A 27148-nucleotide genomic window follows, 5' to 3' on the forward strand; every position below is an offset into this window, starting at 1 on the left:
TCGTTCGGTTTTCGGAAGTTACACTGTATCTAACATTTCTGAATTTAGTAAGTGTATAATACTAGTATTCACATATTGTGATGAAACAGAATATCCTTGCTGACATTGGTTAACGAAATTAAAGGTATTTTGAGTGTATGAATAAAATAAAAGGATTAAAAACAAAATGTAATTAACTAAAACGTAAATATTTTTAACAAGAAGAAAAGAAATAAAAATAATTTTATGTGAGAATATATGTACTTTCTATATGGGTTGCATGCTGCTACAATCTTAAGATTTTCACAGAGTTTCAGTTTCTCCCCTTGCACACGCTTATCACACATGATTTCTTTAATGAGTCCTATAGCCTCAGACGAGTTAGCTTCGTCGAAGAAAAGTACAGTGTACATGTGGTCTCCGTATTTCTGTTGGTTTTTCTTCGCCATAGTTTCTGCTGTACGCACTCTTTTGATGATGTCTGAATTTGTGGTTCCTCCATGCACCTTTATATAGGGATAATGCATATTTTGTTAGTTGTAACATCTGAAGTAGCACCAACATAATTATGCCAAATGTATTCTGCGTCTGCAGTTTCTGTCAAACATCTTATATGTTTCTAGGACTGTGATAAATATCTGTGTTGGACAAACTAAACGCTAATGAATGAAAAATAAATATTTGTCATCACGGGGTATCTAACTGATTTGAACAAAAGAACCACATTATCTTTGTTTCATCACTCGTTTGCTAGCGTGAATCTGAACAATTGCGAAGTGTGTACTGTGATAACGTTATATACAGTAAATAGACGGTAGTGAAATTCGTGACCCAAATCAAAATGATATCTAAATTAGAGCTGTTTTTGAGAAAAGCGCATGTCTCCCACAACTGCCTAATAATTCAGTGATTCAAAGTGGTTTGGGCGAGTGGTTCCTATAGTGATTCAAAGAGGTTTGGGAGGTTTGGGTGGTTTGGGTAAGTGGTTCCGATCAGTAATTCAAGGGCCATAATTTAAAAGTGCCTAAGCCGATTTGGCTAGTTATCGAACTTGGCCGAGGACTTATTGTCAAACACATTTCGTTCAAGTTTGGTGACGATCGGATGAAAACTGTTCGACTTAGAGCGCGGACAAGATTTGTGACAGACAGACAGGAGTAAATCAATATGTCTCCTACACCACGGTGTGGTGAGAGACATAAATAGATAAAGTGTACAATAAACAGGTCACCAAGCACGACAAAACAGAAAATGTTGCAGACTCGGTTTGACTGAGCCTGTTCATTGGCGGTACTGGAAATGTATAATACTTCCCATGCCCTCTAGTCCCGTGTCGGGCAGAACCCTACATTTGCACATGATACAATTACCAATATTTATTTTAGTCATTTGCAATCGTGTTAATATGGCAGGTTACATGAAACTTTTAATGATACGCTAGACTGCCATTCCATGGAAAGCGGCGTAAGGTCCCAGATAAAAAATAGACCAGCTCTAAATGTGATAACAATAGAAAGGACTAAACAAACTAGTAATTAGAGAGTAGGTCCGCGGTTATAGAATCTGCATATCACAAAAAAATGTCAAAAAATAAAAAGATAGAAACCAGGTGCCATAATTATCCAAAGTGATTAAACAATACCCAGAACTACATGTATGAAAACGTGAGTATTGGAAGCATCCAAGCCGAAATGTTCGAAACACAGCATTAATGTCGTGCTGAATGATCTTAATACAACAGCTTTGAATCAAAATTGTACGACCCCACAGGGCACAAACAACGCTGCTGTTATAATAAAACAAGAGGGTCATGATGACCCTGGATCGCTCACCTGAGTAATATGTGCTACATGTTTCAAATGTCAAACTGATGATTTTTAGAAAAATTTTGGAAGATTTTCCGATGTACAATTAAGTTACCCCTGGGGCGGGGCCAATTTTACCCCGGGGTCATGATTTGAACAAAGTTTGTAGAAGTCTACTAGGCAATGTCACATATCAAATATCTAAGATCTAGGCCTTCTTGTTTATTTTTAGCAAATTTATGAAGATTTCCCTATGTACAATCAAGTAACCCCTGGGGCTGGGTCAATTTGACCCGGGGGGTCAAGATTTGAAAATTTTTGTAGAGGTCCACTAGGCAATGCTACATGTCAAATATCTAAGCTCTAGGCCTTCTGGTTTATTTTCAGAAAATTTTGAAGATTTTTCTATGTACAATCAAGTAACCCCATGGGGCGGGGTCAATTTGACCCCGGGGGTCATGATTTGAAAAAAAATTGTAGAAGTCTACTAGGCAATGCTATATGTCAAATATCTAAGATCTAGGCCTTCTGGTTTATTTTTAGAATTTTTTTGAAGATTTCCCTATGTAAAATCAAGTGACCCCTGGGGCGGTGTCAATTTTGACCCCGGGGGTCATAATCTGAAAACATTTTGTAGAGGTTCACTAGGCAATGCTACATGTTAAATATCTAAGCTCTAGGCTTTCTGGTTTATTTTTAGAAATTTTTTGAAGATTTTCCTATGTAAAATCAATTTTGACCCCGGGGTCATGGTTTGAACAAACTTGGTAGAGGTCCACTAGGCAATGTTTCACACCAAATATCTAAGTTCTAAGGCTTCTGGTTTTTGAGAGAAAATTTTTAATGCATGGAATTCAATTCTTTGAACAATTTTTGTAGAGCTTCACCCAAGGAACATTCCTGTGAAGTTTGGATGAAATTGGCCTAGCGGTTTATGAGGAGATGTCGTTTAAAGTAAAAGTTTACGGACGGACAACGGACGACGGACGATGGACGCCGGACGGTGAGTGATCACAATAGCTCACCCTGAGCCTTTGGCTCATGTGAGATAACAAAAACAAGACAATTGTCTAAAATATGTTTTGTCAATGACAAAAGCAAAGTTTTCAAACATTCAATGTGTGAATAAGATGTACCTTCATCAGAATCATGTTTGTAACAACTGTCTTTTCCGGTTCTTGTAATTTACACATAAACTTAACTAGACGGGTTTTTCCACACCCTGTTTCACCCATGATTATAACGGGAATATCGCATCTGAAAAACAAATACTTAAATTATCTTATATACAGCTAACATAAACGTCTACCATTAACCTTAACTTCACGAATATTGAGCAGCATTCTATCAGAAAATAACATTTCGAGACTTCGATTTTTCTGTTACATATAAGAAATAAAGCATTTAAGTAAAGTATCAGATTTTGAGCATATGCCATGGCACATTTCCCATTACATTTTAGATTCAAAGCATAAATTTCAACCTGAATCGCATGTAAATAGCCATAATTTTCTTGACATTGTCTGTTGTCAGCTCATACGATGGATCTGGATCATGTGTGTACGCTACACCCATAGTATCGCGCAGCTTCTTTATTTTTTGCATCCTATGAAAAAAATAAGAAAGGACATAACACCATTAACCGAAGACTGAAAACAACTTATTTCTGAAACATTTTTAAAAAGTGACATTTAAAATATTGCATTTACCAACTTCAATTTAAGTGCATTAATTGCTATTCATTTTCTTTCACCTTGTCAACAATTTGTACCATAGTAAATTTTCTGTATTATACTCTCCCTTCACAATCAGTACCTCAACAGGAGTTACACTTATTTGAAATACTGTGAACGTTGTGCGCGTAATACATTGAAATGGCAACATAAAACGGGAATGAGACGGGCGATTTGTTTTTAACATGATAAGTCTCGACAGAATTTGCAACTCTTGTAACAATAGGGGGACTAATATTTCTATATTTTTGCAAAAACTTAGACCAATATAGGCATCCGAATGTTTGTCCAGTACATGTGCGCACGGAAATTAGTTTCTAAAAGAAGGTAACTTGTAATTAAAACTTCAGTAATATATAATTTTGAATTGGAGAAAGCTATAAATCCCGTTACTGCCAATAATGATAATGTTTAGGCTGTTTGTCCGAACTGACTAATGGATAGGCCTTTTTCAAGAATGTTATGACTGACTGTCTGATCAACAGAAAGATAAAGGTGGCATTCATCAGTTTTATTTCATCTTTTGAAACGAGTACATAACTGGTATACAGTAATCACACTACTCAGCTTGTACGTACATGAACAATGTTCGGATAAACACATTTACTGATGCAGCGATCCATTAGTGTTACGGAAAGGTTTGACATTATTCTGTTCTTAAGGTGTGTATAGTAGTTATTTACCTTAAAAGAGAATTGAAATCCTCCTGCAAAGGCACGTGGTTTCTTTCCATAGCTTCGTACAAGTTTTTCGTCATGATACAACGCTCTAAAACATTACCAGTTTGTTGATCTATCAAATTTCCAGATTCCTTTTCAATATAAAATCCTAGGAATGTAAAAGTCATTCTATCCCGGTTGAAGAACAGATAAGGATGTGGGCTGAAAATGAAATGTATCATTAAACATAGTCTATTTCATACTTTTGAAGGCAGAATCACAAGAAACAGTCAATTGTTTAAAAACAATCGTCTCTATGCTGTTAAGATGCTGGGGTGACAGATCAATCAGTATTTAGATAATCACTTCTATTCATTTGGATTTATCAATAAAATAGTTAATATTATTTAGTTGTTGCAAAGTTATTCCCTCAAAATATTGAGATGGAAAAAGAGATTGAAAACCACTAACGGTATTGAGAGTGTAAACATAAAGTAATTAACAAGTTTCAAAGAAGCTGTTACATTCTGATTTTACACAGTTTAGAACGACATTTGTGTTGTGGAAGTGGTACTATTTAGTTTTTTAGCATGAATATGTCGACCATTACATTCACTTTTATAGATTTAGGAATTGTCAAGTATTCCAATACGACTTGATTCATTTTCCTATTAAACAAAGAAGGCTGAAAGTTGTATGTTATTTTACAACAATTCACTTTTCTGACGTCACAATTATTACGTCGTAGCGTCAAACGGCATAGCGGCGCGTAGAAAAAAGCAACAAAAAAAACAAAAAAAAACAGGCGGATATTTGACGAACGTCGTCAAGGACGTACTTAAAAATGCTTGGTAACGTGTTAGAATCGAAATAATAGATCTCATTAGTGATTTGCTCTTAAATAAATTAATTGTCGTTCAGATGCGCCCTCATGATATAATTCCTTCGCATCAGAACTCAAAACAATTAATTTATTCTACGACAAATCACTGGATGAGATATATTATTTCTTAAATCTTTTGGATATAGTGCCTGATTTTAAATTTGTCTAATGACAGTTTTTGTATTATACATGCGCCACAACCTCGGAACCTCTCTGTTATTTCTGGTTTAGTCCTGCCTATTGTTTCCCTTTAAGGACTAGTTCAATTTTTTAATTGGGGACCACAAACCGCTTTCATGAAATTGCACGCACTCTAGTGTGCCCATGAAGGTTATATTGTACACCAACTTATAACACATTAGCGGATGTCTCTTAATTGTATTTTGATACTTGCAACATGTGCTGTCGAGTTCTGCTCAATCTCGGGTTAGAAGGCGTAGACGGTATCATCCGCTACCGTACATCAAGAAGCTCCATGAAACCGAGCCTTCCGCGTTTTCATTTTTGTGTTGAACGACATATGGGTTTCCATGTTTTCTATTTTATCTATAATTTGACCGAGATGCCTGATCTTTACCTCAACCATTTAGTTTCTTACTTTCTGTATAATTCAATAAAGGCAAGTATCTAAGTAGATAAGTATGCTACATATTTGTCTCAAGGGTGTAAACATTCTTTTCTTGTGAAAAAAAGACAATTTTAACTAAATGAGTACAAATCTACTGCATCAACATCAATCTCATGAGTAATATTATGGCCACGTTCTACCATGTAAGTTTGTTTGTTTGTTTTGGGTTTAACGCCGTTTTTCAACAGTATTTCAGGTATGTAACGACGGGCTGTTAACATAACCAGTGTTCCTGGATTCTGTACCAGTACAAACCTGTTCTCCGCAAGTAACTGCCAACTTCCCCACATGAATCAGAGGCGGAAGACAAATGATTTCAGACACAATGTCTTTTATCAAATCATCACGAAGAACATAGTCTGGCCCAGGGCTCGAACCCCGAGATCTGTAGATCTGCGCTTTCCCTATTGAGCTAAGCGGGCATCTATGTAAGTTACATGAAGAATGCTTATATTTGCAAAGTTATTTTCTGAGCGCAAAGATGGGATTACCAGTCGGCTGTTCAGAAATATAGTAAGTAATTTGTTTCTCCATCCAGACTGTGATAGTAAATGTAAACAAATATAGAAAGGTACTTCGGTTTGCCAACATCATGAGCATCTCAAAAATTTAATGTGACTTGACCAGGATTCAAACCCGGGACCTACAAGACTGAAAGTCAAGCATTTAACCACTAGACAGTTGGCTACTGCCGCACGGTCGAAGCGCATTAACATCACCGCTAATCCCAATCTTATTCGAAAGTCATAGAATAGTGTAAATAAAAGCCATCTCGCCAGACAAATCTGTAATAAACGCACTATTTAAAAGGAACGATATTGAAACACAAATTTGCTCCTGTAGAAATATATAAAGGAATCAGATGTATGTACACAGGACACAGGTGCCCCTCCACTCCTGTCACTTTGTGTATTGCATGAATCAAGGATTAATATTTTTTAAGATGTCTGCAAGACAAACGTATAAGAACTTTATATGATGTATTTTTCACTAAAAGGGCCATAACTCTGGCCTAGTTGAGTAAACTTCACAGGCTATAAAATAGTTTTCTAATGCTTTATGACTCTAGGTCAAGTACATTTTGACATACATGCAGCACAAATTTTTATTGTTTTACTAAGTCAAGAGCCGTAACTGGTCTTGCAAAGGGAAAAGAAATATCAGGTACACAAATTCTCATGGTGAATAATATTCCTACATGATTTTATTATTATTACTCTAGAGGAATGTTCTTTAAGATATATGTAACACAAGCACTTTGTGTGTTTTATTCACTAAGTCAAGGACCATCACTTCAATATTACTGAGTGAAATCCCAAGCAGAACACCAGGTGTGCAACTTCACATGCTATATAACAATCCCCTCTAAGTCAAATACCTTTGAGATACTAGTGACATAAACTTGTATCCCATTTATGCATATTTTTGACGATAAAGGGCCATAACTCTGGTCAAACCAAAAAAATCCAGCACAAATTTACATACTGAATGATTTACATACTGAATGATATTCCTATCATGATTCATGACCCTAAGAGGTATGTGGGACGAATCATTTACGCATTTTTACGCATATGTTTTACTAAGTCAAGGACCATAACTCTGGTCTAAATAGGTGATGTCTCTAAGTAAGCCTAGATGACAACTTCACATGCTAAAAATATTCCAGTAATGTCTCATAATACTGAGTCAAATACTTTTTGAGATACCTGCGACTCAAACACAGACCCTTTCTATGCCTATATTTTATTAAGTAAATTACTAACTCTGGTCTGACTGTGTGAGATCTAAAGTAAAAAACCTGGTGCACTGCTTCCCGTGCTGAATAACAATCCTATGAGCTTTGATGACTCTCGGGCAAATACTTTTTGAGATATGAATGCCACAAATTCGGACGGACGGACAGACGTTCCTACATATGGGTATTTATGTGACTTCCTATTGGTTTTTAGCCACGTGAAAGAAAAATACTAACATAAAAACTTACGGAATGAATTACATCAAAGAAAAAGTACAGCTACCTATTGTTCCTATAACCACCTAAGTATGCAATATAAGCTCGGACGGACGGACGGAAGGAAGGACGAGCAGACGGACGAACGTTCCTATATATTGCTATTTAATATGTGGCTACTCTTTTGTTCTCTCTGTTGTTCATTTAGCCAAGTAAAACCAAAAATAGCCACATTCCGGAAGTAATGATATCAAAGAAAAAGTACAGTTACCTATTGTTCCTATAGCCATCTATGCATGCAAATGTCAAAGGTTAACTCAAGGTGCCCGCTTAAAAACATTTCAGGGGTGAGGGCACAAAAACTAACGATTAGTATTAATGATCAAAGGACAATAACTCGTGAAAACTCCGATTTCCTCATTTACAAAAAAAAAACCGTTTATAGAATATTTTGCTCTAGAATCTAAAATGGATTGTTATATGGAAGTAAATATAAATTCATACCATAAACATATAGTTTTGTTTTCAAATATATTTTGCGAAGGCGAAAATCTTGAGAACTCAGATATATCAGAATAATAGTCACTTAACATACGTAAATGGATTAAAAGACTATTAATAAAGAACGTGACCCAAATTAAACTATGGTGTACCTGCTTTCCCAAGTTCTTCTGATTTTGTACAGCTCTACCATGTCAGTATCTTTGTCATCAGGACTTGCCTCGTCAATCTGCATACGTTCATGGTGTTCTAATGTAAGTCCAGGCGATTCCTCGCTTATCTTAAGGGATCTTGTTGAGAAATCCTGTAAATCAATTAAGAAATGAGACGGCGTTTTTCGGTGTTCATGCGAAATGAACGACATAATAGGATCCTGTTTAATTTGCCGATCCTATTCTGTCGTTCATTTCGCATGAACACCGAAAAAAATATTTTCATTTCTTATATTTACATTGTATTTCCTTTCCATTTGTAACCAAAATATTATTATAAATTAAACACATATTGTGGCATTTAGCATTAAAATCAGCTTCCCGGCCATTCTGTTCACCAGACTGAACAACTGCGACGTCATCTAAGGAACGTTCTCCCTGACTATACTCGGACGTCGTCAGAACAACGGCCGGTTATCAATAAGCAGCTTTATTTCATACGGAATAAACGTCATAATTTTTAATGGAAAAAAATAGGGCGAATGTAAATATCAAAATATATATTATTTGACGTGGATATCATTTTTATTTAACGACCATCTTCCATCTATTTTCATAATAATTAAATGATACTCCGCCGTATTCAGTACAATATTGACTTCTATATAGTTTATGTTCTAAAACACGTTGACTAAATATTTATATCATAAATATCACTACAACTGTATTTCAATATCATTGAGCAGACAATGGACTACTGGTATCGGATAATGGACTGCGAAAATGACCAACAAATTAAGTCACAATGTTTAATACGAGTACACTATACTTGTCATGTATATTGAGATTTTAGATGCATGTAGCAAAAGGCACAATAGTTACAAAATGCAATATAATAATATATGGACTCAACTAGGACATATATATAATTCTAGTTTTGAAACGAATAGCCATGATACTGTCGGAGTGAAGTTTAGACTGAACTGGTAATAAGTCTGATAGCAATATTTCTCTTCTTTCAATAAATATGTTCACGTTCTACAACTATTTCATTTGTTTATTTCCTAACATCGTTTGCATTGTACGTTCTTATTTCTGATGATGACAAAAAAGTGGAAACTGGTAAGAATGTGTTGTTTTGTAATTTTTAATCCTTTTGACGCTTATTTCAACGACCATAAATCACTCAGTATTAACTCACTTTTGACATCTGAATAAGGAATCTCAGTACAAAATTTGAGAAGCCTGGAAGATCTTCAGCGGCAGCAGCACTGACAAAATTATTCAGTTCGAAGTCCACTAACTGAGTGTTCAGGAACCAAACAAAATGGTGGAGTTCTGCCCAGGATGGATCTTGGATTCCACAATATCTGAAAAAAAAAGAAACGAAAAGGTGCATGGAAATAATATTTTATCATTATCGTAAACTGTTTGATAGATTTGTAAATATGTTTGTAGTTTACAATTTGAAAAACGTTCACCTGAGGAGTGTTTCAAGACACAGTTGTACGGTTCCCTCTTGTTTGTCTGCCTTAACATCTTGTAATGTTCTATTTGTTGCAAGTCGGCGGAGGTACTGAAATGGTCGTTGATATTTTTCGCTACGAAACTCCTCTACATCAAAGAGCTGATCAGATTCCCTTTGACCTGCAAAGAAAGCAAGTCCAGAAATTAACAAAGACAGGTGGAACGTAATGTAAATAATGTATTATATTCTTTTTATAATAAATCAAATTTAGGTTTTTCATTTAATAACGTCTGACCTCAGTTTATATGATATTTTATACGGAGATCCTATGGAAGCATAGAATTCAACCAAGCACAGTAATAGCAGACTCGGTTTGATTGATTCTGCTCATGAAAGGTAATGGAATGTGCAACACCTCTCATGCCCTCTAGCACCGGCTTGAGCAGAACTCTATTACAGTGATACTGAATGGATTGACTGTGACATTTGTATTTGTACACACGGCACTTAAAGATTTCTGTTGTGATAGTTCTTAAATTTTATGGAGATTATTTGGAAGCATAGAATGCAACCAAGCAAAATAATAGCAGACTTGGTTTGATTGAGTCAGTTCATGAGAGGTAATGTGCAACACCTCTCACGCCTCATGCACCGGTCTAAGCGGAATTTCATTACAGTGATACTGGATGGACTCCATGATCCAAAAGGGCCAGAAAATATAATGTTCAACACTGAATCCAGATATACCGTTGATATACAATGATCATCAATTGTCAAAAGGCGTAAATACAATTCCAGCTGAAATCGATTAAATTTATAAAACCCCAAGCAATATATAGCGTTTGATTTAATTAAAGCTTTGCATTAAAGATGTGAATTTATTACGGTCTGCAAAAACAAAGTAAAACATAACGACAAGTTCGTTGTTGTAACTTATATACGGCTCATTTCACAATATCTCGTTTACTTATTTTCAAGAAAGCATAAACAAATACAGAACCATACAGGTATACCTTGCAGTGTGTTGCCTGCGTATACAAGAAGACATTCACGAGGTGACCTGCATGTAACATCTGGTAGAATATTCAACATTGCATGAAGATAATGAAGAGTTGATCCCTGAAATTATTAATTTAAATTCTTAATAGCATAAAAATTACAATACAATGCATCTGATAATGTATAAAATTGGCGTTTATTTAAATTCCAATCTTGTTTAGGAGTTAACCATTTAAGTTCACAGCGTGCTTTTAATATAAGTCGAGCTGCCCTCTTTTGTATTTTGGCAGCTTGCATGCATCGTAAAGTTATCAGGATACATGTCGATGTTTGAGAATTCGACAACTAATGGGATATCGTTTATATATATCAAAAAGAGCAAGGGGCCAAGTATAGATCCTTGCGCTGGAGCGCAAGTTTTTATATACGATAAAGTAGATTTGATATAATTTATTTGGACTTTTTAAGTTCGATTCTTTAGGTACGATTCAAACCAGCTCAATGAAAATTCACTATAATGAAACAGTTTCATTTTGTATAGGAGAATGTTATGATCCACTAAGTCAAAAGCCTTATGGAGATCTAGGAATTCACTACAAACTATTTTTCAATGTCCTTCGCCCATTTATCAATTAATACAGTAAGGACCGTTTGGCAAGACTGGGTGGTGTGTAGTATGTTAGTTGTATTGAAGAAATTATGCCGCAGAGTAGCAATATGTCTTTCAACTACCTTGGAAATGGTGGATAATATGGATATGGGTCTGTAATTGTTCATTTCTTCCTTAGAACCAGATTAAAAAATTGAAAATACTTTAGCTTCCTTTAGTTTGTCTGGAAAAAACCAATACTGAATGCTGCTGTTTATGATGTTACCTATTGCAACATTACAATGTCGGGGCAAAGTTTGAGAATTCTATTATCGGGCCAATAACATCTGTGTCAGTAGCTTTGTTACTGTTCAGAGATTAAATTATCTTTTTCACTTCAAATGGCGTAAATTAATATAATTAATATTAAATTGAGAATTTTTTAATTTGTTATTTTATATAGTTTTCAGTGGCTGTAAAGACTGAGGGTTTATATATAATTTAGAAAGAATATCAGAAATGTTTATGAAATTATCATTTAAAGCATTAACTCTCCCTAGTTGATCACTTAATGTTATGTTACCTTTCGAAATTATGTTACTAGGAAAAGATACTGTTTTGTTTTTATCATTCATTGTAATACCTTTCATTTGCTTCAATAAAATGACTGAGTTTGTTCTAATTCAATTGCATTCATCAAGTATGTAATAAAAAGATAACTAGCTTTGCATTGAGAAATATACGTTCGTCCTTTAGCGAGATACTATTGCGCCCTTCTCGTATAAAGCTAATATTGAATTTAAGTCAAATTAGTATCTCTTCTAAGACATATTACGTCGTTTTTAAACGACTTCCAGTATAATTATATAATTGTGCATGTAATAAAAGAATTATCTGGCAGCTCAAAAAGTCAAATTATTATTGGTTTTCATCTCGATATCTCGAACTCACTTATCTCAGATATTTCCAACACTCGAGAACAAAATATCAACTTAAAAAAGATAACAGGTAAGGGTAGATTTCTCGGAAGCACAGAGCACCAAAAACACAGCCCCAGAGCCTAGTCGAACTTTGATTATCTGTAAGTAAAACGATTGATTCACTGGAATTTGTGATACCGAGCTCAAACTGTATTTTAAAAGTGAAATATAAAATCCTACTCTGTCATCGTCCGATTTAGCTAGAATTGGCATTGTTTCTATCAGATACAAGTCAGTGTTCGATTTTCTCCATACATAGCCTGTCTTGTCCACCAAACACCCAAGAATCAACAAATTGAACAATAAGAAATCCACTCCGTCTTGAACCTGAAATAAATATCATTTTTTCGATAAGGCCAGGAAGAGTATCAATAATATTACTGTGAATATAATATGGTATCGAGCAAATAATATACAGAGGTTATAACAAAGTTCTTGTTGCCATAGACAATACTGAAATAGTGAGAGAGGTACCGACAAGAGAGTACAGTTATCACATTTTTACAGCATAATTATATATGTTCGACTCTAATGTTTTTTGTTCAGTTTAGATACCTCGTGTGATACATCAATATGGAAAAGTCTTGCAGTCAGTTCGTTAGCTTTTGGTGTGTGATCTAATAGTCGTTCTATGACATAGTGAAGATCTACATCTTTTTCTTGTAGTGGAATAGTCACGGATTCCTCGTTTACTTCCTTTGCATTTAATGCTAGCACTGCCCTCTCTTTTCTAGACTTGAAGAGCGATTTTCCAACACCAGACCGCCAGGATTTTATGACACGCACTGTAGACCTAAAATATAAGTTTAAAACAAGAGATCACAGAGTGATCTTGGCGCCCACCATTGAGCCATTTTTGCATGCTCAAAATTTCAGGACTAGTTCAAGGTCAAAATCAAGGTCAAATTCCATTTCAGTACACAACACTGTGCATGTGGTCCAAATTTGAAAGCTGTAGCTTGAGAAATGTGGAAGTAGGTACTAAGTAAAATTCAATGTCAAATTTCAATTCAGAACACAAAAATATGCATGTGGTCCAAATTTGAAGCCTGTAGCTTGAGAAATGTGAAAGTAGGTCACTAGGTCAATCTCAAGATCAAAGTTCATTTCGGTACACAGAACTATGCATGTGGTCCGAATTTGAAGGCTGTAGCTTGAGAAATGTGAAAGTAGGTCACTAGGTCCAAATCAAGGTCAAATACCAGTTTGGAACACAAAACTATGGATGTGATCCAAATCTGAAGGCTGTAGCTTGAGAAATGTGAAAGTAGGTCACTAGGTCAAAATCAAGGTCAAATTTCATTTCAAAACACAAAACTATGCAAGTGGTCCAAATTTGAATTTTGTACCTTCAAAAATGTGAAAGTAGGTCACTAAGTCAATGTCATGGTCAAAGTTTGTTTCGCTACACAAACCTCTGCATGTGGTCCAGATTTGAAGGCTGTAGCTACAGAAATGTAAAAGTAGGTCACTAGGTCAAGATCAAGGTCTACTCATGTCAATGTTCATCTTGCCCTTTCAAAACTATACATGTGGTCCAAATTTGAATGTTGTAGGTTTTGGACATGAAAATTCTAAAAGATTTTCCCTATGTAAGTCTATATGAACCATTTGACCCCCGGGGCGGGGCTATATTTGACCCTAGGGGGATAATTTTAACAAACTTGGTAGAAAACCACTAGATGATGCTACATTACAAATATCAAAGCCCTAGGCTTTGTGGTTTGGACAAGAAAATGTTCACAGTTTTTCCCTATATAAGTCTACGTAAACCATGTGACCCCCAGGGCGGGGCCATATTTGATCCTAGGGGAATAATTTGAACAATCTTAGTAGAGGACCACTAGATGATGTCACGTACAAAATATCAAAGCCCTAGGCCCTGTGGTTTTGGACAAGAGGTTTTTAAAAGTTTTTCCCTATATAAATCTATATAAACCATGTGACCCCCGGGGCGGGGCCATATTTGATCCCAGGGCAATAATTTGATCAGTCTCGGTAGAGGACCACTAGATGATGCTACATACCAAATATCAAAGCCTTAGGCCCTGTGGTTTTGGACAAGAAGATTTTCAAAGTTTTTCCCTATATAAATCTATGTAAATTATAAAAATAAACAAAGGGCCATAACTTACTCAAAAATTGTTGAACCAGTCTGATTTTCAGGGGGACACAACTAGGGTACCAATACATCATTCTGACAAAGGTTGGTCAAAATCCCCCAAGTAGCTTCTGAGGAGATGCGATAACGAGAAATTGTTAACGGACGGACGGACGGACGGACCACGGACGCAGAGTGATTTGAACAGCCCACAATCTGATGATGGTGGGCTAACAATCCCAATGTACGAGAATGCCCTGGGTGGTAACATAAATATGATTAATGACTAATTTTGAAGATAGAATATCATATGGGGCCTCCGTGGCCGAGTGGTTAAGGTCGCTGACTTCAAATCACTTGCCCCTCATCGATGTGGGTTCGAGCCTCACTCGGGGCGTTGAATTCTTCATGTGAGGGAGCCATCCAGCTGGCTTACGGAAGGTCGGTGGTTCTACCCAGTTGCCCGCTCGTGATGAAATAATGCACGGAGGGACACCTGGGGTCTTCCTCCACCATTAAAGCTGGAAAGTCGTCATGACCTATCATGTGTCGGTGCGACGTTAAATCCAAAAAAAAAAAGAATATCATATAATTACAACGAAAGCAAAAGCAAAATATATATCACGTCTTTTAAACAAAGCAAAACGACTATAAAAAATAAAATACCCATTTGAAATACAACTAAAAATGCCTGTATATGGATATCTTTTAACAGAAAAAATACCTTTCATCATCCGCAAGTGCTGCTGGGCTTATACGAGCATTTGTTGTGTGAACCACAAGTTTTTGTGCTATGTAGGTGCGCAACTTGTCCATATTAATCATAGGAGACTGTCTGAGGTACTTGTCCAAAAAGGAAATCATCGTACTAGACCGGTTCCTTCTGTCCGAGCCACAAATCACACACAGACGATAGTTTACATCTACAAAATTGCAGAAACGAACGTTATAAAATATATTGCGTTTTGGGATTCAAGTGGAATTGAAAAATAAGCGAAAAATAATATGGTTAATTTGAAAGTGGGTTTATAAGATACTGAATGTGGATCAATAACTCTACAGTTGATAAGTGCAGTTAAGATATATTAATAGTCAAAATATCCCTACCAACATTTCAATTTTTCAATTGGTGGGTAAATATAGCAAATATTTAATGTAAAACAAGGTAAAAAGTTCAACAGGAAAAGCCATATTGTATGAAAGCAGCCGGTCACACAACACTCCACGTGGAAATATGGGCATGGGTAACTGTATACACATACAAAGTGACTGAACATTAACACATTAATGCAATAATAACATAGAAGTAACAACTAGTCAAAAAGCATACATAAAGCAGAAACACAGTAGGGTACTGCCTTAGAATGGTCAGTAGCAAAACACCTCTGGAGAGTTTAAACTTAGTCTAGCAAATCCATACTCTTTAGCTCCCACCATTGTCCTATATTACAAAACAATGTAAATAAAATGGCTTCCCGTCATTGAAAAAAAAAAAAACAATAAACAAATTAAGCCATGAAATCAGCTTAACATCGGGTAACCTTTTTTTTCTTAGTAAATCTTAATGTTAATAATATGCCGAGTACGTAAGTCTGTTGTCTATACATCCGTACATACACGTCTGAAAATTATTTTTCTTCTTTTTTTGGGAGTGGCTGGGTCTGGGCTTCCAACTTGGAATTAAGTTATTCCTTTTGAATCTTTGTTCTTGTTTTTGTCTTCAGATAATGGATAATAAACATATGGCAACGTTACTATGTGTCCGTCACTTATTACTATCCCATCAGTTCTTAAAAAAAGCAAATCCTGTATATTTATCAAACTAATATTTTATCTTTCTTATAAGCGGGTAAACGTGAGTGTGTAAAATAGCTTTCAAAATTGAGTTTACTGCTCTTACTGGTCTTGTGCATCAGCTGGAGCAAGTATTCATGCAGAAGCTTCTCGGCCGCTTCACTCACTTCATATGTCAGCAGGTCTGCATTCAGCAGACAATGAACTTTATGACTCCCTTCAAACAGTGCTCTTCTCCAAAATATGTCAACCTTAAATTGGTAACATAATTACATCAAAAGTACAAATAATTGCAAGAAGAGTATCTTAATCTATTAACCTTTAATGGACAGATACACATTTTTAAACGTATAGCGATGGTATAAAATAGTGTTAATTTTTAAAACATGTTTAACATCATCAGGAAAAAGAAAGTATAGAAACTCACTTCATCTTTTGTTGTAGCTGGCGTACACATCAGTATTTCGTCTGACTGTGGTAAAGGCTGTTCTTTTTCGGTCATGTAAATTGACAATGTTGTCGGAAGAACATCATCTAAATAATAACAGATTATAGGATTAGCATAATGTTACGACTAAACTGCCTGAAACTACACATCATTCTCACTAACTACTTCGTTTTAAATGCACTATGATAAATATCAGGCAAAAATCAACACAAGCTTCGGTATTGGTTACAAGGCCATAAAATTTACATAAAACGTATTTGTGCAGTCGCCTTTAGTGTTGGGCGTCTGGTTTCTTTTTATACCACTCCTACATATAATGTTCTTATCACGAACGCAAATTGTTCAGTCAATATGAAAATTAAACGAGGCCCAAAATGCAAATTCAAATGTCATTACACTTATGCTTTTGTATAGGAAATACGTCTAAAGGTCGATAGAATACTGTTTTAACTGCACAAGAAGTATTCAAGTCATAGTAAGAAAATAAAAATAAAAAAACAACAAAACAATCGTATATGAATTTAGAAAGAATTTTATCAAATGTATACTTTGTGAATATTCTACTTTCGAATTACTACAAATAAATCTCAAACGTTAAGGTTTTGTCATTACCCGATGGACATACGACGAGATTTGGAAGTCCTTCTTTAAGTCCTGGTGGCAACGACCTTTCCATGACATGTGTATCTGGAACACATAAAGCCGGGGAATTCTTATTTCTTGTTGAAAACATTAAATTACGTATAAGAAATTAAATAATTAAAAACAAGAGGGTCATGATGACCCTGAATCGCTCACCTGAGTAATATGAGCCACATGTTTAAAATGGCAAACTGATGCTAAAATATTAGAAAGTAGGTCAGTATGTCAAATTCATGGTCACTGAGAGTCAGTTTTAAGATTGGTGTGAAAAACTGTACATGTCATCCAAATTTCAAAGCTATATCTTAAAAAACAAGAAAGTAGGTCAGTAGGTCAAAGTCACAGTCAAGTAACCCCTAATCACTTCGGGTCATCAGGTAATTATGATTTAGCACTCTAGGAAATATGATTTGATAGTTTTTGAAGTATTTATTCCTATATAACTCATATAACAAGTGACACCCAGGGCGGGGCCTCTTTTCACCCCAGGGGCATAATTTGAACAATCTTGTATGAGATCCACAAAGCAATGTTACATACCCAATATCAAAGGCCTAGGCTTTGAACTTTCAGACAAGAAGATTTTTTCCCCTATAGATATGTCTATGTTAAATTTGGGAACCCTAGGGCTGGGCCTCTTTTCACCCCTGGGGCATAATTTGAACAATTTTGGTGGAGGAACACTAGGAAAGGCAACATACCAAATATCAAAAGCCTATGTCATGCAGTTTCAGGCAAGAAGGTTTTTAATTTTTTTTCCTATATGTCTATGTAAAACTTGAGACGCCCCGGGGCAGGGCCTCTTTTCACCCCAGGGACATTATTTTAACAATTTTGGTAGAGGACCACACGGCAATGCTACATACTAAATATCAAAGGCCTAGGGCTTGTGGTTTTAGACAAGAAGATTTTTAAACAAAATTCCTATACAAGTCTATGTAAAACTTGTGACCCTCGGGGCGCGACCTCTTTATACCCCAGGGGCACAATTTGAACAATCTTATTAGAGGACCATTAGATGATGTGACATGCCAAATATCAAGGCTCTATGCCTTGCGGTTTTGGAAAAGAACATTTTTAAAGTTTTTCCTTTCGGTTGCCATAGCAACCAGAGTTCTCCATGGAATTCAATTCTTTGAACAATTTTGAAAGGGGGCCACCCAAGGATCATTCATGTGAAGTTTGGTTTAATTCTGCCCAGTGGTTTTCAAGAAGAAGATTTTGTTTAGAAAATGTTGACTGACGGACGACGCACGACGAACGTAGCACGACAGACGACGGACATTGATCGGTCATAAAAGCTCACCATGAGCCTTTGGCTCAGGTGAGCTAAAAAAGTAAATAGGAAACATGTAACAATGTCGCTTTAACTCTTAAGTATTTTATTACTACATTTACATGTATATTGCCTAATATAACAGTTTTTATATGTCTGATTCTGAAAAAATATTTTGTTTTTACAAAATAAATTTTCTCAAGAAACTTCGCCGATAAACATACTTTTTTCGGCCAAATATCCAAGAATTATTCCAAGATGTTCTAGACTAAGGTAGTCTTTCACGTTTGATGAAATCGACTGTATAAATTGTGTCCAAAGCTGCTCCAGGTTTTGCATCAGTGGTTTCACACCGACCTCGCTTGAGAAGAACAATAGTTAAAACTGTATACAATGACAACAAAATATCTAAAACGTATGATGTATAAAACGTTTCGTTTGAGTCGGAATGGAAAAAAAAGATATCTGGAGATTGCTTAAGTAAATAAGATTAATATACATGTAACATCAACAAGGGTTGCACTGCTAGTGACAAATGCCCCCGAAGCGTGCCCAAGAATGCTACAGTTGTCTGCGCAAAATATGCCACAAAAGTTTAGGTATAAATCATTTTGTGACCTTAACCTTGACCTGAGAGACCCGGGTCATAAGCGAGACACACCTCAATATGTTTAACATTTGTGTCAAATTATTTTGAAATTCCCTGATAAATTGCAAAGTTATGGACCAGACAATAAAGAGACCATGTTAAGTGTGACCTTGACCTTGGAGCTAGGGGTCTGGGTTTTGTGCATGACAAGTCATCTCATTATAGGGAATACGCATGCTAAATAGTTTTAAAATCCCTTCATCGATGGCAGAGTTATGAACCGGACAAGAAACAGACCATGTTAACCTTTAACCTCTAAGTGTGACCTTGATCTTAGAGCTAGGGATCTGAATTTTGCGCATGACACATTGTCTCATTATGGGGAACATTGATGCCAAGTAATTTCAAAATCCCTTGATGAATGACATAGGTATGAACCGGACTCGAAACAGACCCTGTTAACCTTTGACTTCTCAGTCTGATATTGACCATAGAGTTAGGGGTCTAGGTCTTGCGCATGACATATTGTCTCATTATGGTAAACATTTATGCCAAGTTATTTTACAATCCATTCATGGGTGGCAGAGAGAGTTATGGACCGGACACGAAACAGACCCTTTTAAATTTTGACCTCTAAGTGTGACATTGACCTTGGAGCTAGGGGTCTGGGTCTTGCGCATGACTAGTCGTCTCATTATGGTGAACATTTATCCCAAGACATTTCAAAATCCCTTTATGGCTGAGTTACAGCGCGGACAAGAATTTGCACGGACGCACGAACGGACGCGCATATACACACATTCGGATGGACAGTGCGATTTTAAAATGACCACGTTCGGGAGCATAAAAATGCATGGAAAGTACATAAATTTATAACGTGTAAAAGCTTTAAATACGATACCTGTCTTGGCGTAAACCTGAGATGCCACTTTCAATTAAGGATTTTATTGATACTTCTGACTGACTCCAACCTTGGTACGGAGCTTGCGAGGATACCTCAGTTTCCGATACTTCCATATCCTCATCTTCTGATTCTGTATGTTCCATACACCATAAAATGCCTACATATAAATAGTATTCCCGAATGTACAAATATATACAGCTAAATATGCCGTGATATAGGGAAAAGAAAGTATATAATTATTCATTCCAACTTTACAATTCCCATTAAGTTTATTTAAGTTTTTCATTTAGATGTGATTACACATACCAATCGAAATATTTGAAAGCAATGCATGTTTATTAAACGAGTTCCATGGCGTTTGCTTTCATTGATAATTCCAGCTCTAAGGTATGTCTCAATTATTGTGTTATATGTTACTTCTACCTTGCAGTTTTACATACAACACTAATCGCCTTCCTTGTAGGGAAACAATGGCTAATTAACGAACTCATGGACGCGTAGTAAACTTTGTTTTGGAAGTATTTTGGACCTACAGGAAAAACTCTTTGCATCAATAATGTTGCAACCGCCTTTAACTTAAGGAATGTCAAGCTATTTGTTATTTAACTGAGCCATAATTCATCTATACTACTTTTTCAGTCAATAAAAGAAAGGAACAACTCGAATTTAATCTTTCTATAATCAACGCTGTATAAACAAGCAAATTAAATTCGATGAATTGGTATCCCCCGCCGAATGGGTCTGTGGTGAAGAATGGCAAAGAAATATATACGGCAAAAAGTTAAGAATGTTACTAAGAAGCAAATAATTTCGTTAGTCAGGATCAATTTAACAGAAAACAAATTAATGTTTTAGTGTATATAATAAATGTATGTTACGTTTCGATCCTGACTAATGAAATTATTTCGAATGGAATATGTTTACTGTAATAAGCTTAGCTTTTAGAATTATATGGAGTTATTTGAAATGTGAGCTTGAAATGTAACTAGAACGAAATATTGTATTCAAGTAGTTTAGCACAAAGTGTCGCTGCTTAACATGTACATTTGAACTTAAAAAAACAGATGTCCTATAAATACGGCCTGTAAACACTGGCTCGTCCTCTTTGAGGAGATGAGTTGAAAAAAGAGCCAATGATTCTTCCGAGGCGGCGCTAATGACCGGAACTTTATGCAGAATGTAAACAAAGAAGAAGGGTGAGTTGATTGTTTCCTTTCTCAGATAAATGTAAGGCCCTATTTCAAAAAATAGCCAATGTAGTTCCACTCAGAAATGATTATACTTTTTATATATGCAGGCCATTTTGCAAAGTAAATGCATTCCTTGACGTGAGAACTTTTGAAAGTTGGAAAATAGAGCAAGTCCAAACCAAAAGTAGACATTTTCCCATATATTTCGCCCTAATATACACAAATTTAAGATTTTATAGTCCATGCATCAATCTTGCTGAAAAGCATATCTTACTACTGCATGACTTATATGGTTTACTAGCGTGTTTATTCCGTACATGTGCATTTATCACCATGTGGAGGAGCCACCGCCGCAGAGGAGGCGCTAAGAACCGGAGTGGGAACCAAAGCACTTTGAAATTGAGATTTTTTAATGTATCATCAATTCTCACATACCAGAGCTTTATCATGATTCCCTTGGATTGTGACAAACATGTGATGGATGATATTGTAACAACATCCTATTCATTTCCTTAGAATGTATTCTGAGATATTTGCACTTCTCTTTTCTTTTGCACTTGTCTAATGATGGCTATCATGGCGTTATAAGTTGTATAATTATGATATTTTCTATGAAAGGGACATTTCCTAATGCACAACGGTTTTCGTGTCCAACGCATTTTGGAATTTTTAATAGTTAGTGTTAACTTTGTGGTGCAACTTGAAATGCAATTGCAATATGCGCTTCACTAAGTACTTACAATGCTAAATAAATATTTTTGTTTACTTCTAAATTGCTTAATTCGATTACATATATATGAAAATGCTAACACTCGAAATACTTCTCCCAGATGTTCTTACGATAACAATGAAACAGAAAACGTTAGATATTTATTCCCCGATCGAACCGCATGTATCATATAGGTTTTGTCTTATCCTTGTCCGTTTGTCAGTCGTTCTGCAGTCAAAGTCATATTAAGTTATTATTTAGTACTGGGTGTTTGTAAATAGGGTGCCATCTGTAGAGGCAATATTTGCTGTCAGACTTTGTTTTTAATTAATGCTACGTAGTAAGAATGGGTATTGACCGTTACTGAGCTTACAGTTATAGAATTATAAATACAGTTTTCTAATTTTACTTAAATAACTTTTGTAATGAAACATGTATGTTGATACTTAATTTCCAGCTAGCGCGATTAATTGATCTGCCGATCCTATTCTGCGGAATACCGAAAAAAATCATTTCTTATATTTACATTATATAGTATCACTGCCTTACCCGGTTTTATTTATGCTTTCAAATTAACTCTTAAAAACATTTGTTTCTAAATGAATTAGAAAAGACATAAATATACTGAAAAGATTAAAAAAACAACAACATATAAGCAAAAATATCGAGGGAGTTTTATAAATAAAGTGTACATTCTAACATGACTTGCAATGCTTAAATCGTCAAAACGATATTATGTTTACGTCACGTGAACGTTATATTTAGCGCCATGTATGCACCCAGAAATAGCGCTTCAAAGTTTAATCAAACATTTTACTTAGTAGCAAGTATAAAACCAAATGTCAAATTGCACAACTGTTTTGCTTAAGTTACACACATACTAAGTTGATTAATGGCCTTGCAGAATAAATCGCCATCATTTCCGCAAGAAGTATTACCATGTCCGGTCCTGGTGTGTATTGTACAAGCGAACAATCGATGATAATACTTTACATTTTTTGTGCAAAGGAGATCTAAATGTGTTCACTTTATTGCTGGTGACAGCCATTCTCTTGCGCTTCTTTTTATTTGGGGTGCTCGTGGTTACATTTCTAAACTGTTCGTCTAAATTTGATTTATTTTGCTATGTTTTATTTTCACTTCTTTTACATTTGTATGTTACGTCGTTCTTTTTCGTTGTCAATGATAACCCTTTCCTACGTTTACCTTTAAACAGACCCATCTGGAACGAACAAAAGTAATAATATCATACAGAATTGAGAATCCTTTCTTTGCGATTCCTTTCAAACATTTAAAATAAAATTGACCATTTAATATTAAACTGTGTAGCCGTTGCCACTCGGCCACGGAGGCCCCATAATTCAAAGCACACAGTACATGTACATTACAAAAGCATGTGATAAGTACTGGTACTAAGTTAACAACATAATAGGGGTTACAAAGTCATTGCCCGGTGAAAAGGATGACCGAGCATAAGCAATGATCTCTACTCTGTTCTGATTTTTTCCAAGTTCAAATAATACAAGAATATTGATAACATAGTTATGGCTCGGACAAGGTGTCCGGAGACTGACAGATGGAGGATCGGACGAACATACAAAGCTATTACTACAGGGTTCAAACAAGATAATCAAAATGATGACAACTATTGCGTTTTGGACATAAATTTGTACTAAATTAGTTTAAAAGCGGTTTTACAAAATTTCTCTCTTAGTCCTCTTCGCCCGTTGTCGGGCATAGGGCCTTCGTTACAGCTTTTTACAAAATTTATTCTAAGCCAAAAAACTCCATCAAAAAAAGTAACATCGTGTGTGATTTAATAGGAGAAAATGCTTCCATAGGGACCTAATAACATTTATGACACATGGCATAAATCCAATCTATGTAATATTTTCATATCGTTAAATGTGCTAGGCTAAACGATTACTAGTAAATTATAAATGCAACCAAAATAAATACCCTGGGAAATATCATCCGGATCTACATGGTTCAATGCCTTAATCGCCATTGTTTCATCTAGTCCTGCATCTACAAGACTGCGTATGAATGTCTGAATCTTTTCATCGTTTTCATGTTTTGTGTGCTCCGACTGATTTGCATCAAATGATGTTTCAGTTTCCATATGATCTTTTCTATCTACCTCTTCCTTTGCAGACTGCATAGCTTGAAGAACATCACCTGAAGTTAAAAGCATTTTCATTCCTCTGGCAGGACAAGACTAAATTAAATTTCGTTTATATTTATTTTCACTGGCCAAATAGCATCCCAAATGCTCTTTTGCATTTACACAAGAACTTATCCCCATCGGCAATCGAACAGCTGGCCTTCAAAATCGTACTTCCAATATATTTTAGTAGATACAAAAAATAATTATATTCAAGTAACCTGCAATAATGACTAAACAAAAAGTAGGACAAAAGCACAGCCTTTGTCTCTGAAAGAAATAACTTATTTACTGTGTTTCTACTGTTGTTTGAAAAAATATGTGGACCAAATCCTAGGCAATGCTTTTATTAGAAAATCAGATCATCGTGTGCTTTTTGCAAAATTTAGCATGAGTTGACGTACATATGTTACTCCAATAGACCAATATTATCATTTTATGGCATGATAAATAGCCAGTAATCTAAAACCACTAAATATGCACGTACTGGAGATCTTCCGTAAGCCAGCTAGATGGCTTCCTCACATGGAGAATTCAAGCCCCGAGTGAGGCTTGAACCCACATCGATGAGGGGCAAGTGGTTTAAAGTCAGCGACCTTAACCACTCGGCCACGGAGCCCCCCCCCCCCCCCCCCCAGCTGTATGCAAGGGAAACGAAGCTGAAATACCTTCAGTACACTCTAGTTTGACAGCGGACAGAAGGGGATAAATCCAGTGCAATGGTCGCTCATCTGTTCCAATTTTAACCAGTTCTCTTTGTAAAATCACAAGCTGGTCGATTGTAAAGTAGTTAAGATACAGGTACGATTTTCGTTTTTCTGTTATATGCTGCAGCCATTCCTCGTGACAGTTTTCCATGAATCTTGCAATTTCGGGTATCATGTCTTTTAAATCCTCATTCACGGAAGTACGACCCTAAATTAATGTAAAATATGACGACCATTTGGAAGCATAGCATGCAACCAGGCAAGGCAACAGCATACTTGGGTTGAATAAGTATGTTCATGAGAGGTATCGAATAAGGCAATATCCCTTGTGCATCAAAGCTCTAGTTTAAGCGGAATAGTTACGACAATACTGAATACACTAAAAGTTTAGCTATTTATGTTTATATACACTTTTAAATAGGCAGTCACTTAACAAAATGTGTTGAAAAAACCGTAGCATATGAAAGGCATATTAAGAACAGTTTAGTTGGAGGATATCTACATTAGCCTAAACTGCACTGCCCATCCGCTTGATGAATAGCGATGCCAGCTATTGTATTAACCAAATCTGCTGAATATGTTGCTATTATACGGACAAATTTTGTTATTTTATGTCGGATGATCCTGAATCACGTTTAGACTTTCATTTTAGCTTTAAAAACGAGAATGATACTACACTAAATTTTCGTTTTTGAAGTATGCCATATTTACCCCATTTATGTGCTGATCTTGTAGTGAGTAAGCATTGACCCTAAAGCGCTCACCTATGTACAAGGTTTAAAGTGTGTTTGTATAAGGTAATGGTACAAGTATAAAGTTAGGTTTATATAAATATCAAGAATCTAGCTATTTTGGAATCAGAGGAGAAGATATTCAAAGTGTCTTCTATATTTGCCTATAATGTATACATGTTACGCACATTTTTGAACTTAAACATTTTTGTGCACATTTTTAACCATAAACTCCTACAATACTGAATGAATCCGGACGCGAAACCCTAGGTGCACAACTGCACATGCTGACCAACATTCCTGTAAACTTTGGTGACTCTAGGTCAAAAACTTTTGGCGCTACATGCGACACAACATTAAAATGACCAATTTTTTACTAAGTCAGGGGCCATAACTCCTACATGACTGATTGAATCCGGACGCGAAACCCCAGGTGCACAACTACACATGCTGACCAACATTCCTGTAAAGTTTTGTGACTCTACGTCAAATACTTTTGGAGCTAGGCGCGACACAACATTAAAATTACCAATTTTTACAAAGTCAGGGCCCATAACTCATACACGACTGAATGAATCCGGACGCAAAACCCCAGGTGCACAACTACACATGCTGACCAACATTCCTGTAAAGTTTTGTGACTCTACGTCAAATACTTTTGGAGCTAGGCGCGACACAACATTCTCGGAAGGACGGACGGACGGACAAGGGCAAATCTATATGCCCCTCCCCCCCCCCCCCCCCAAAGTGGGGGCGTAAAAAACCTCGCTAACGCTCGTTTTTCCATTCCACACTGTCCCTCGGGTAGGGAAAACCCTGTCTTACACAGGCAGGCATGTAAGATCCTTATAATGATGCCAAAATACCGTAAGATTTATCTCTTGCCACAGGTTGTTCGCACCGTGCCTAAACAAATGTTTAACATACATTTTACATCTTTGCTAACTCCAAACTGTTGTTTTTTTTGTTGACTCTGGCAAATAGTGATATATTACATTTCACATTTGACACGGATATTTAATGATCGTTTAAAAACAGTTCAAAGATAACTATCGAAGGTGACGCCTTTGAACTACCAGCATACTGATTCTCTCAGTATGATTATGCTACTTTTGATGTTAGAGTTAATGCATTTGAAATTGTCAGAGCTAAGTGCGTTTATTTCCGAACATTTTCATTGCTAAGCTTCATTACAACTGAATGATCAGTAGACAGTCTGTCCAACTGTCACTGAAATGTGTTAATATTTGACACAGATACGAATGTGTTAAGAAAACTTAAGTGTGGAGGTAGGAAAATCAAATATATTTGCATTCGAATTCTACAAAATACACGATGCTTTTCCTTATTTAGCGTGTTCCTGTTACTATGACAAATGGAAGAAAGAAGTTGGACGGAAATCGTAAACACTTTATGCATGCAACGGATAAAAATGTGAAAGCATATATACTATTATATACCTATTCAGATTTGATATACTGGTAAATAGAATTGCAAGATGAAAAGTCTACTTTAAACTGGATCACCCCTCGTACTTACTTGGACATTTGACGGGATCATTTT

General features: G+C 35.9%; 1 protein-coding gene across 1 annotated transcript in view; it reads right to left on the bottom strand.

Annotated features, from left to right (window-relative positions):
- The window catches only part of LOC123550956 (E3 ubiquitin-protein ligase rnf213-alpha-like), a 181201-nt gene that overhangs the window by 92008 nt on the left and 62045 nt on the right, over positions 1 to 27148 (bottom strand). Inside the window, exons 21-38 of the mRNA XM_053540037.1 lie at positions 24816 to 25062; positions 23943 to 24161; positions 20082 to 20241; positions 18816 to 18952; positions 17286 to 17360; positions 16653 to 16759; positions 16332 to 16476; positions 15156 to 15354; positions 12886 to 13123; positions 12511 to 12657; positions 10776 to 10881; positions 9776 to 9941; positions 9496 to 9664; positions 8295 to 8446; positions 4201 to 4398; positions 3268 to 3390; positions 2921 to 3041; positions 244 to 485 (exon numbers count right to left, since the gene is read on the bottom strand). Coding sequence (XP_053396012.1) covers positions 244 to 485; positions 2921 to 3041; positions 3268 to 3390; positions 4201 to 4398; positions 8295 to 8446; positions 9496 to 9664; positions 9776 to 9941; positions 10776 to 10881; positions 12511 to 12657; positions 12886 to 13123; positions 15156 to 15354; positions 16332 to 16476; positions 16653 to 16759; positions 17286 to 17360; positions 18816 to 18952; positions 20082 to 20241; positions 23943 to 24161; positions 24816 to 25062 — 2951 coding nt within the window. The remainder of the gene's footprint in view (positions 1 to 243; positions 486 to 2920; positions 3042 to 3267; positions 3391 to 4200; positions 4399 to 8294; positions 8447 to 9495; positions 9665 to 9775; positions 9942 to 10775; positions 10882 to 12510; positions 12658 to 12885; positions 13124 to 15155; positions 15355 to 16331; positions 16477 to 16652; positions 16760 to 17285; positions 17361 to 18815; positions 18953 to 20081; positions 20242 to 23942; positions 24162 to 24815; positions 25063 to 27148) is intronic.

The sequence above is a fragment of the Mercenaria mercenaria genome, chromosome 4 (genome assembly GCF_021730395.1).
Source record: "Mercenaria mercenaria strain notata chromosome 4, MADL_Memer_1, whole genome shotgun sequence".
Lineage (NCBI taxonomy): Eukaryota > Metazoa > Mollusca > Bivalvia > Venerida > Veneridae > Mercenaria > Mercenaria mercenaria.